This window comes from Penicillium mononematosum, assembly GCF_028829835.1.
Source record: "Penicillium mononematosum strain IBT 11891 chromosome Unknown utg000003l:1.0-8172316.0:1.0-8177699.0, whole genome shotgun sequence".
NCBI lineage: Eukaryota > Fungi > Ascomycota > Eurotiomycetes > Eurotiales > Aspergillaceae > Penicillium > Penicillium mononematosum.
The window spans coordinates 5,266,415-5,278,657 of record NW_026643273.1 but is presented as its reverse complement, the minus strand read 5'-3'; the positions used below and the strand labels follow the sequence as shown (position 1 = coordinate 5,278,657).

The 12,243-nt window shown below is 48.0% G+C and overlaps 6 protein-coding genes across 6 annotated transcripts; 2 read left to right on the top strand and 4 right to left on the bottom strand.

The window, feature by feature from the left end:
• Positions 1-207: 207 nt before the first annotated feature.
• On the bottom strand, positions 208-741 carry N7519_007019 (uncharacterized protein; the record flags this gene model as incomplete). The annotated part of the gene is made up of 1 exon (XM_057293795.1): positions 208-741. The coding sequence occupies one exon, from the start codon at positions 739-741 to the stop codon at positions 208-210; it is 534 nt and encodes a 177-aa protein (XP_057148606.1).
• Positions 742-3,357: 2,616 nt separating this feature from the next.
• N7519_007018 (BCS1 and AAA domain-containing protein) lies at positions 3,358-4,830 on the bottom strand (the record flags this gene model as incomplete). The annotated part of the gene is made up of 1 exon (XM_057293794.1): positions 3,358-4,830. One exon carries the CDS (start codon positions 4,828-4,830, stop codon positions 3,358-3,360), a length of 1,473 nt encoding a protein of 490 aa, XP_057148605.1.
• Positions 4,831-5,426: 596 nt separating this feature from the next.
• N7519_007017 (uncharacterized protein) lies at positions 5,427-6,067 on the top strand (the record flags this gene model as incomplete). Its single annotated transcript, XM_057293793.1, has 2 exons — positions 5,427-5,549; positions 5,597-6,067. 2 exons carry the CDS (start codon positions 5,427-5,429, stop codon positions 6,065-6,067), a joined length of 594 nt encoding a protein of 197 aa, XP_057148604.1.
• Positions 6,068-6,389: 322 nt separating this feature from the next.
• N7519_007016 (DUF1993 domain-containing protein) lies at positions 6,390-6,902 on the top strand (the record flags this gene model as incomplete). The annotated part of the gene is made up of 1 exon (XM_057293792.1): positions 6,390-6,902. The coding sequence occupies one exon, from the start codon at positions 6,390-6,392 to the stop codon at positions 6,900-6,902; it is 513 nt and encodes a 170-aa protein (XP_057148603.1).
• A 468-nt stretch (positions 6,903-7,370) lies between these two features.
• On the bottom strand, positions 7,371-8,406 carry N7519_007015 (intradiol ring-cleavage dioxygenase; the record flags this gene model as incomplete). The annotated part of the gene is made up of 2 exons (XM_057293791.1): positions 7,371-7,723; positions 7,785-8,406. The coding sequence occupies 2 exons, from the start codon at positions 8,404-8,406 to the stop codon at positions 7,371-7,373; spliced, it is 975 nt and encodes a 324-aa protein (XP_057148602.1).
• Positions 8,407-9,980: 1,574 nt separating this feature from the next.
• Positions 9,981-11,334, bottom strand: N7519_007014 (serine hydrolase domain-containing protein; the record flags this gene model as incomplete). Its single annotated transcript, XM_057293790.1, has 3 exons — positions 9,981-10,402; positions 10,463-10,760; positions 10,810-11,334. 3 exons carry the CDS (start codon positions 11,332-11,334, stop codon positions 9,981-9,983), a joined length of 1,245 nt encoding a protein of 414 aa, XP_057148601.1.
• Between the last annotated feature and the right edge of the window lie 909 nt (positions 11,335-12,243).

Below are 12,243 nucleotides of genomic sequence, written 5' to 3'. Positions count from 1 at the left end.
CGTTACCCAGGTTGAGACGGCATAGACAGAAATAAAAAGAAAAATCATCCATGTCTGGAATATACCATTCGCAAAAAAGGATTTTTCAAGTTGATCAAGCTTGTCTTGCATATCGTCTTCTGCCGTCAAGACCCGAGATTCACGACCAGATACTTGATGAGTAGTATCTGTACGTACTGACCAGGGCAACGTTCTTTGCTTTCGAGTCTATAATATAGGGTCAATACTGTGTTCATGGACTTCTGCAGCCATACGCGGCTTGTCGAGCTTCCTTACAAGGTATGCTGTTCGCGATGGCGCTGTCCATGCTCTTGCAAGTCCCGTTCGATTGGAGGCGACAGCAAGCTCGTAGTACTCTTGGTTGTGACCTGAGATGGTATGACTAGATGAAGGTCTCCGTTCAGTGCTAAGCTTGCGTCCTTTAGAAGGAACATCTTCAATTCCTGATCGGCCCACAAAAGCCAGTTTAGTCAATGGTGCCGCTGTGGTCAGGTAGGGAACAGAGTAGTACATACGACAAAGTTCTTCCACGAATTGGGAAAATGGGATTGCTAGTAAAAGGACAGGCAGGACCTGGCCGAACCCCCATTCGCTCTCGTCACCCTGGCGCCCCTGGTGGGCAGCCTCTGCTCGTTCATAAAGCACGTTGTTTGCAGCATACACCAGCATCACGTATATCCTCAGGAGACCAAAGGCCGCCGAGAAGAAAAACTCCCGACACGGAATGATTACAAAGAACATGACGACCCAAAACGCTTTTTTTGGGGCGGACACGTCGGGGCTCTGTGCTCGAAGCAAATGACGAGACGGCCATGAGAATGTCCAATGTATAAAACGTTCCATGAGAGCAAAAGGGGCAAAATATGACACGCGCGGAAATAACGACACCGTGATAGCGCAGAAAGACCAGAGCAACATAAAACATTCCACTACCACGAAGAGCACAATTTGTGTATCCCATCCTTCATTCATCCTGTCTAGGACGCATTGCACGGATGCCCCGTATAGGTCCTCGAGGAGAAAATAGTCATTCCAAGTCAGAATCCTCGTTGGGAGCACAGCGCCAAATATCACCACGATCCAGAGGTAGCGCCAGAGTCGTTTGGAGAGACTTCCTTGTAAATAATCCCTAACTGTCATGAATGTTGCTTGAAAAGTAACGAAAGATAGATAAGCCAGTTGGGATCCGATATAGAAGTGGTATTGCGTGATAGTGCAATGGGTTGAGTATAAGATTATGAGAATGGACGCGCCGGTGATGAGTTGCATGTCAGTAAGTTGGAGACATATTATCTGCAAGCGCTCTGTGCGGATGCTTAATACTCGGTTGTGCCAAATTGAGAGACATAGACGGCGGATTGAGAACGGGATGCAGCTCGATAATTTTTCCAACAGAGGGTTGATGCATCGTTTTTTAGTAAAGCTGAGAAGTTGTTGCGCTTTCGTACGCATAAGCGAGTCGAGGTTGTTGTAAAAGTCGCCTGGGACAATCCCGTCAGCGAAGAAGTAGGCATAGAAAGCGAGGAGGTTGGTCAATATCGCGTAGACAAAGAATGAAGTAATCACCTATAGCTGAAGCTGTCAATAAATTTCTAGGAGCCCTAAAGCGAGTGCATCAATTATAACCCTATGCCAGCCTAGATGTACACTATGAGTTTGGTGCTCGATAGCAAGCGTTTGTCAATTGGAGAGCTCAGAGACTCACAATATCGGGATCACCTTCAAACTCCCATACTCGTATTTTCGTAGTCAATTCTCTCTCGTCGGGACAGCGGGGGTACGGGCTGCACATTTTAGACTTGTCGATTTCTCTTTTCAGATGGTGATTCTTGAGCCAGACGGAATTTTGTCCTGACTAGGTCCCTGGAAAATTCACGATGCAAATAGGAAGTCGAGATTTATGTCAAGATAGAATCTGGAGTGTGAGCAGTAACGGGGGCGAAGAAGCTGTGAGTAGGCTATGCGTGTGCGTACATAGTAAGCGCTAACCAACTGAGGCCGGGGACAGCATTTATTTCTATTGGCACTTGTCCATGCTGATCAACCCCATTTAAATCAGACTTGTGTGCACCTGAATTTCAGAAAAATATGTCTTATACCCATCTGCTGTGATGCTAAGGGACAAGGAGCCTGGAACGAAAGGTACCAGGTGAGAAATCCAATATGGTGCGGATGGATTGCTTCAAAAATGGCCTAAACATAAAAATAGTGATGGGAAAAGAGCTTTTTTCCTGCAGTAGCACGTCCTTTCTCTGTCTATCACTTACACAGTATGTGCAGATGCCAAGAGAGATAGTGTTTGCAGATAAAACTAGGGCATCCAATAATATTATCCTATAGCTCAGCTGAGAGGGTGCGACTTGGAGATTCTCGGCCTTTGTATATTTCCTATCTTGTTTTAATTTTTATTTTCGTTACTGGAAGGTTACTTTCATTCAGCGTTTAGCCATTTGGACCATGGCTTAAAGTAAGAAAAAGGGGGGAGAGAGAGGGGGAAAAAGCAAAGTGCTCTACACCGGATCAGTACGATACTAAGATGGACATTAAAATGCATATGTGAAGTTGTTTATAAATTGTGGAAGCTCTTATATAAACCTCCTCTAGCCGTTCGACATTTTACCAAATAGATCAAGTCATACTTTTACCTTGTGAACTACGCCATATTACTAAGATACGGAGGCCACTGCCTACATATATGTAGGTAGGTAACTATATCGAGATACCGAGTTACCTATTACCAAAGAAGTTCCGACCGTCTCTATACATGAGCGCGTGCATGGCAACATGGGCTATAGTCTCGGCCTGTACAGCTTTGACAAAAGGCCATATTGGCCTTCTGCGTGTCCGATACTTTCTAGGAGTCACGGAGGCTCCATTTTATCCAGGTGCGCTGTTCCTGTTGTCAGTTTTCTACACGCGCAAGGAAATTGCTCTGCGTATTTCCATCCTATACACTGGCAATATTGTCGCCACTGCTGTTGCTGGCCTGATCGCAGCTGCTTATGGATCGTTTCTTGCTAGATCTTTCCAGGCTTTGTGCTTTTGTTTCCTCTGTCCCATGAAGCTATATAATAGTGAGCTTTATGGAACTAGATAGAGATCACCAGCGTCTATTATTATTATTGATTCTGCTACCTCTCTCTCTCTCTTTTTGTGGATCTGTATAGATCCGTGGACACAGACTCTTACAGACTCCATCACATTGCCTATGCCATCAGCCATGCAAAAACTTGGGAATTGAGTGAAATTAAATAAAAGTCCATCTATGATACAGATCCATGTAATACAAAAAGCGAAGAGCATGTTCCCAAAACTGCCACATTTCTTCGACATCATCCAGCCAAAACAGCTGCATGTCTATTTTTCATAATCCATCTCCTCGACCCAGCTTTTAACATTGTCACAAGCCTCCTCCGGCTGACGTTTGTACTGCAGAAGAAAGCCTTGCACTTCTGCAAGACTATATTGCCTCTCAGGTAGACACCCTGCAAACTGCACTGCCAGTTCATTCAGCCTTGCCGCCTCCTTCTCCTGTTCTTTTGGAGAGAATTCAGTGTTGTGGAACATGTCGCTGTATAAGCTCAAGAAGAGATCTCGCAATTCCTCTTGAGATGGAAGCTCAAATCGAATGTGGATGTCCACACGACCCGGCCGAATCAGCGCGCGGTCCAACCGCTGCGGCGAATTGGTTGTCATAATCAAGATGCGGCCCTCTTGGGACGAAACGCCGTCAATTGCGTTGAGCAGGCCGGAAAGAGATACAGATGTATTTGCTAGTGTTCTGGTCGCTGATCCTGGTTGACTGGAATCTTCGCTCGACCCCAAGTCACCTCTGTTCAACCCTGCAGCATCGACATCCTCCAAAAGCACCACACACCGTGTAGGCACTTCGGAGAACATCCGGCTGAATTGTGATTCTGTCATGGTAGGATCCAGCAAGCTCAGCACATATATATCCAGACCGAAGACACCCGCAATCGCAGATGCAAGACTCGTCTTGCCTGTTCCCGGAGGCCCCGAAAACAGATACCCACGCCGGTACGGGATGCCGTGGTTGGCATACCATTGTCTTGTATGCGGATGAAGGTACTCATTGATATCCCGCAAGATAGTTTGTTTCTTCTGCTTATCAAGGATAACAGTGGAGATGTCTCTGGATGGTCGCGAAGCGGCTGAGCTCCAACGTATGTGGTCTCGGGAATTGGGCTTAGTGCGGTAGACTGTGATGCTAGACACAGAGACCTTACGACCGTAGGCACGAACTTCGTCAAGGAAGTTCTTGAGTGGAGCGAGTGAAAGACTGAGGCACTGCAACTTCAACGGGGGATTCGTATCAACCTGTGGAACACTTTCAGGACTGCTCGCTGCGTGGCTGAAAAGCATCCATGTTCGCTTGAACCGAAAGAGACGTGATCCACGGAAAGGTTTGAGCTCCAAAAATGAGTTATCGTCTACCTCTCGATAGCTGACCAGCCTGTTGGAATTTGGATGCGCCAGCGGAGCTTGTATTAAAGCTTTATCGTTGTCGGAGCGATTGGTAGTTTGTGCCAAGACTGAAAGAAAATTGCGACGCTGGAAAGCATGATCTTTCATCCAGCGAACGATATCATCGTAGAGGGGGTCCTCCGCCCTCACGTGTACAGTTGACAAGCATGTCTTTTCTGCGTAGGTGTATAATACATTCCCAGCGGAGCGGAGCGAAGTGATGAGACCGACTACAACAAGTCCAGAGTTGACAAAGACAACAGGATCCACATTCAGCGTATTCCGGACAAATTCCACAAGGGTGAAGAGTACACCAGATACCGTGTGTCGGGCAAACATGGACATCCTGCACTTGGGCACCTAAACAATGAACGGAGTACATATGTCCCCTGGCAGATACGATTGGACTCACCGCCCTACGGGCTACAGTGGCGTTTCATTGGCCTTCTATCCTTGACCGCTCTATGTACGCAAAAGTACATGACCTCGGGGCGGTAGGTAGCTTCCAAGTCGTTCCTGAGTCATCTATCGGATCGTCAATTCAATCAATACGGCGGTTTGGCCGAGTGGTCTAAGGCGATTGACTAGAAATCAATTCCGTTCGCGGGCGCATGTTCGAATCATGCAGCCGTCGTTAAATTTTTGCAATTTTGCCAAAACTTTTTGCGGGACGGCCCGTAGGCATCGACGTGGCCCACGTCTGGGCCATGGGCCGGGTACCTACCTAGGTAGGTAGTCTCCCTCAGCTGTTTTCTTGGCTCCAACTGGAAATAAAGGCACACGGGATTGCTGGACAGAGACCTAAAATTAGAAGAGTCTTAGCTTATTATCCTGGTCAAAAAGGCGGTGTCTGATGAAGGTCTACGGAGTACCTTAAAAGGTTTTCGGCTGCTGTCACCAATATCCTTCTCCTATCTTCGTTTCTACTTAACTAGACCCTCATGGTTCTGGACGCTCGTGAAGTGAAGCCTGGCGATGTGGAATTTCTTGAAAAGCTTAAAGAGTCGAAGAACTCTGTGGTTTTCACGGCCGAAGTCCATGGGACGATATGTGTAATGAAGGTGGTAAGTACCACTTTCCTTGGCCTGACATTTTCTCTGATGACCTTCAGTTCCGTGATAGAGGTCCCTCTCAATGGGATCCCCCCGACCGAGAAGTGAACCTTTTTGTGCGCGAATCCACTGCCTATGCGCGACTGAAAGCGAAAGGCTTATGCGAGCGAGGGGTCATTCCGGACTTCTACGGAATAATAACCAACATACAACCGGCTAGCTGGCCCGGTCTGGATATGTTTCTTGACGACAAGTTGCCTCCAAATGCTATCCTTATTGAGTATGTCCCGAACGTGCAACAAATAGACCTTTCCAATTTCTCATTGCGATACCTGCGCCAACTTCGTCACATACTCGACGAGATTCACGATGCGGGGGTTCTCCATGGTGATCCTTACCCAAGGAATATGATGATCTCTGCGGATCAGTGCAAGGCCCTGTGGATAGATTTCGATTCTGCACACACGTTCTCCCAGAGTCTTTCGACAAGACAGGAAATCTGGTTTAAAGAGTATATGATCACAACGTAATCGACGCCTTTATGCCTTCGTAAGAGCAAGGGAAGCTCGAGGAATCAAAAAAGCTAACCGATAGAAGCATATGAGAAGCTACATGGCACCAGACTCAGACCACTTCACGTCTGGGCACACTTAAAGGATTTGTCACCTAGCTAGCATCTTACCTAGGTACTCTGTAGACATTAATGATGTAGCATTTTCAGCCCCCAAATTTTAACTGGTTAGATCCGACCCCTCCGCACGGCGAAAACAAACTGAAACTGATCTCACTCATGTCTGCACTCTTCAATCCTCCTCTTCTCAAGATCCCATACAACAAACCTCTTACTCCATCATGGTCCACACCTTCTACGACGGAACCATTGTGGTGGCCCAACACATCCTGTGCTCCCTCTCCCACTTTCTCCAACAAGCCGAGCAACGCCCCAATGCCACCGATCTACTCGACGCACGTCTCTGTGAGGACATGTATCCAGTGACCGACCAAGTGCGCCTCGCAACCCAATTCTCAGAAAACCTCGTCGCGCGACTAACCGGTCGGGAGCCGGTAATCACTGAAGGCAAACCCACCACATACGCCGAATGCTACGAGCGGATTGAGAAGGTGCTAAAAGCCCTTAAAGAGGCCGACAAGGAGCTCGTCAACCAGCACCCTGATAAGCTGAAGTTCACTCAACTGGGCCCGGATCATGCGGCGGAAATCAGCGGTGCTACCTATGCCCATACCATCGCCTTGCCGAACATTTATTTTCATCTTACTACTGCGTATGGTATTCTTCGGAAGGAGGGGGTTCCGCTAGGCAAGCGGGACTATTATGTCGGTTTTTCTTCTCGGCTTCTCGCTTGAGGTACCGCTCCTCAGAGGGATGGGATCAGGGCTGTGGGGTTTGTGTCGGTTTATAACTACTCCGTACTTGCATGTGTAAATACTTTTCTTTCCGTGTACGCTGGGCTTTCATAAAGGCAAGGCATAGTAAAGGCGCGTAGAGAGATAGCTTCTTTGTCTATTTGGTATATGTAAGGCTCTAGAAGCTATATTCCCACGCATCTATCTGCCTTTCCCAACAGAACTATACTCTCTTCGAATCTGTCACTTCCTTCACTTCCCGCTCTTAAACTCGATGACAAATTCATAAGTCTAGCAGGGAACCTATTAAAATCCGTACCCATTTTGAACAGATGGGGCTATATAAACAAATCATCTGTTTCCTGTACCAACAACCGCCAACTAGATCCAAACCTCGGATAGGTGTCTTTCTTCCAGAACTGAAAGAATAACCTTCCTAGCCCAAGTATTGCGGAGAGCTTTTCGAGCCTATGCAGCAGACCAACGCTCATCCGAAATAGCAGTGGTATCAACGCCGATGGTGATATACCCGATTAATCCCTTAGTGAGATCATCGTCGTCCACCGCGACCACAGAGACGACCGGGTTATAACCATTCTTTTGACCCTTAGAAAACTCCATATCGACGTCATTCCGGGTGCGGTTGATTTCCGTATGAGAGGCATATGGTTGCAGAGCCATGATCTTCTCCTCGAGCTCCTCCTCAAAATACAGTTGCCCAGTGCTCACAGTGTTTTCGAAGACAAGCGTGCCATTCTCTTGTGTGGTCCAGTCTGTATGGGCTTGGACGTGAATGTGGATAGACCTTTCAATGTAGAATCCTATTGCTGTTGCATGAGTAAAGAATTATAGAAATAACAAATAATTAAAAGAATGACACACCTGGGAAAATGGTCTTCATTTGCATCATTCCATGCTTATCAGTTGGCCACATTCCTCGCAGCCAAGTCTCCGAGTCGGTGTGGATATCGGTGGTGCCAACCTCAAAGTCTGAAGCATCCCTTCCTAGTTCAGAGAGAAGGTCCGGGAATTTGGTGTTGGGGGACAACTCAGTAAAGCTAGAATAGCTTCCAGTGGCATTGCAATGCCATAGATCAACCATCACTCCCTCCAACGGCTTGCAGGTGGCCATGTCCAAAACACCGATGTCCAGCCACAGAGGAACACCTTCCTGAGTCTCTGTCATGTCTTGACGGAGGGTTTGAGAGTGAGGCCAGTAGTAGGGGCCGGCTGTAACTTCAGGACTGAGAACGCAGGTATCATTCTGGATCGTCTCGTAAAGAGGGGCTTGGGTCTGGATCTGAACAGTGGTGTTTCCTCGGACATGGGGAGTGAAGGCACGCTTCACACGTCGCGTGTTGAATCCAGCAACATGCTCCGAGCAACGAGCAGACAAAGACGCTTTGCGAGAAAATTCCTTGTCGGTTGGTAGCCTATGAGGGCCTTCATGGGCAACGACAGAGAGGGCCAGGGTTGCCGTGAAGAAAAGAGCCGAGAAACGCATTGCTACCGACTTCGTAAGAAATGGAAGGTTGATGATAAATGAAAAGGTGATTCGAGGGCATATGCACCCATTGACCAGGGAAAGGCTTCCCTTTATAACGCCGTTTTGTCCCGCCTGTCTAGACTGGTACTTTTAGGGTCGGCACTCCTATCTCTAGACGGCACGTAAGAGTGTACGTGTTATCTGGAGGTTCATGGTCAACCCGAGACAAATGATGTCCAATCGGGCAATCCGAATTCAAGCTGCCGTAAATAGATTGTTAAGCTCCACAGGTTATGACTATCAAGACATTACGCCTAGATGTGGAAGGCGCAGTCCTTGACCTGCAGTAACGCTTCATCGATATATGCATAGCCTTGAAAGAACCCCTATATGTATATCTATTAGCAAATGGAAAGGGAACTGAATCAATGTCCACGCCTGGCGATACCCTTCTGGTCTGGTTCTCTTTCGACACAAACATGATAAAATTAGTATTGACCTAGCCTACTGTAAGCTTCACAGACCTAAACATGTGGATCAACAGTGACGAGTCTGAAACAGGTACATATTAATCAATGATTACTGGACTGGTTGAAAGGATAGTTAGGGTCCATGCTAGGCAATAGACTCACCTCTCCCGATATGCCCCCGATTGTTACCCGGATCTAATTTTGTCAAACTATGCAGATAAGTGGGCCGAAAAGAGCTCCTGGCCGTAATGTATCTCGGCACCTCTGTGAAGCTTCCACCAAGCGCAAAGGTTCGCTGTCGTGGACCGATCTAGTAATCTTTCTTGGTCTCCTTCAGGCACTCCCGTATCCTTTCCAATCGGAGCGTCTAGTGGGACAGCTGCTAACGTGTAGGCAAAGCAAGACCTGCCAGGTGAAGTCATTTGTGGGAAGCTTCGCCAATGTACGGAGTAGCACTCTATGGACTTGTGATTCTCGGGCCGTGAGCCATCATAGTTGCGGCCGGTAATGCATCATCACCGATTATTTTCGGTCGGTCTGCTGCTGTAGGATTTCGGTAACACGTGGTGTAGACAAGCGTCCCACATAGCCCGAAGAAAAGCGTTCTGGTGGAGTCTGTATCTTCAGTTCGATATGGATGTTTCAAGCTTAGTTGAAGTGAAACCTCAACAACGCTGTGGGGCCGCTCTTTCCCCGGCCCTTCTCGAGCGTGTCGCAGCGATATTTCAGTGCGTTCATATTAATGAGCTGCTCTCTTCATGTATATCGGTGGTCTTTCTTTTTGTATTCGTGTAACTTTATCAAGGTATTCTTCGCCAAACTTTGAGCACTGCTCTTTTCCAGGAGACAGGATTCCGTGGGGCGTTATGTGAAACCGGAGATAAGATCGACATATGTAACTCTATGCTACAACATAGGAGTGAGGAGGAGGAGAAGGAGGAGGAGGAGGAGGAGGAGGAGGAGGAGGAGGAGGAGGAGGAGGAGGAGGGAGGAAGAAGAAGAAGAAGTAGAAGAAAATGTCTTATTCTCATAATCAAGGCTAGCGTTTATAAAGCAGCCTGTAAGAGCCTGACAAACAATCCTGGAACAACCTTGGAGTAAGGTCTTCCTCTACCTTCCACATCAAGCCTCACTGAGGGCTTTGTAAATCTCAGCCTCAACTGCTACCCACAGCTCAATCACCTTGACGTCCGCAAATGGCAGAATCTGTGTACACACCATGCCCGCAACACCCTTCTCCCTGTCCGCCCACCACCACAAGTTCGGCAGGCCAGCCCAGTGCCCTGTGCTAGTCGACCGCCCAGTCACACCGCCATTGCTCAACATGAAAGTGAGGCCCCAACCCTGTGGTGGGTTCCCGGGAACTGGGTATTGCTCAGCAATGGGGTTGGTCAGGTCCGGTTTGGCAGCTGGAATGCTTTGACGGCTGTAGTTGGGGAACCGTGGGATCTGGTTAGAGAACATTTCGTCCACGGTCTCCTTGCGAAGCAACTTGCTGCCCGTTCTAGGGCACGTTCCATCGTTTAGCAGCACAGCGAGGACCTCTGCGGAGAGAAGTCAGTTTGTGGGATCCTGACTGTATTCCGGAGCTACTCGCAACTCACTACAATATTCCTGCGGTTTGGCAAATACACCCGCACCGCCGCTGTTAAACACTCTGGCGACTTCAGCCTCGTTCTCCGGGTCAACAACCAGAGGCGCCCGAAGAGGATGGTCTCGGGGCCTCAGGGTGCCATCAGGGCTTCGAGCATTCATGTACGCCAGCCTCTGGCGCATGTCGTGACTTGGGATCATGGACATGTCCTTGATGCCAAGGGGCAGAAAGATGTTCTTTTGCAGGTAGTCGTTGAGGGTCAGACCAGTTGCGCGTTGCAGTGCGATCCCCGCCCAGTCGATACCGACCTTTACACATTAGCAATGCATCTCATGACTATGAACATATCATACTTACACCATATTCCCAACCTTCACCAGGTTGGAATAGCAGAGGTATCTTCATATCTTCAATCCTCCCAGAGAACTCATCCATGCCAACCGGGTACGACCACTGCCTCAATCTTTCGTTGAAGAATGAATACCCGAATCCGGCAGTATGGGTTAACAGCATACGCAGGGTAATTCCATGCTTCTTCTCCTCAAAACTACCATCTGGCAGCAGAACCTGGAGACCCTTCAATTCAGGGCAAAGACTCTCCGTCTGCTCTGCATCATCCAGCTTGAGAATACCCTGCTCAACCAATTGCATGCAAGCAACACCAACCAGCATCTTAGTGCAAGATGCAATCCAGAAGATGTTGTCCAAGGTCATAGGGTCTTTGGATGACGTGCCTCGCTTGCCCGCAGAATGGGCGAATAGTTCATTGCCATCTTTGCCGACGACCACGACTGTGGTTCCGGGAATACCGGTCTTTTGGTCTTCGCAGGCTTTGTCTATAATATCACAGATATGCGAATGCACTTGCGCATTGAGAGACATATTTTTGATCTCTGTATAGGAATGAATAGGCAATTGTGGGAGTCGTGTATGTGTTGGGAAAAGGTCCTACCAAAATGAACAGAAAGAGGGTTCAAACAGTGGATTGTGTGCGGGGGAAGTCAACCGTAGCGCCTACCTACCTACATGTAGGGACTCGCAACATTGAACCCACGAATGCTCCACTTTTAGGGTGACGTGTATTCAAACTAGAGCAATCTAAGGGCAAAAATTGCAGGGTTCTACTCATACAGTTGCGCAAAGGTACCTAGGTTTACCGTACGGAACTGTGACTTGCAGAATCGGAAGCGGGGAACTTTCATGTCTCGGCTCGCTCCCGATGTCCCGAGGTCCGCTAGCGAAAAGAGGTCCAGTCACAGTTGCAGCTTAGGATGTGATGATACGAGGAATGCATACAAGGCGTTTCGCTCGGTCATCAGGCCACCCTGTACTAATAATAGTAAGGGTCACTAGCAACTATTGGTAGATCATAGGAGCTAGAGGTCGGTTCCACATGATAATTTCGATGGATGTCTAGTGGAACCTCTTAGATATTGGCCAAAGGCAGTACATGGCACTACAATATTTGGCCCAATATTTCGGAGGTTCCTCTGTACTTTTACCTACTAGGTCAATCATGGTAACTCCTATAGCCTACCAGTAATACCCATGACCTGGTGACTAGGTGACCTAACTCCCCAATTCATGCATTCCTAGGAAAGCCCTAATGTGATGTGGTGTACGGTAGCTTTTTGGGGCCATAGCGACGATGCAGATTTGAGGCGCTTTGGTCCTTTTGGGAGTTTACATTGCTTGGGCTCGGTTATTCTAACCCTTCCAGATGATGGGGAAAACACTCCATAAAGGGCGGCTTGGAATTGAAAGGTCTTCAAAGGCGATACTCCCAATCAT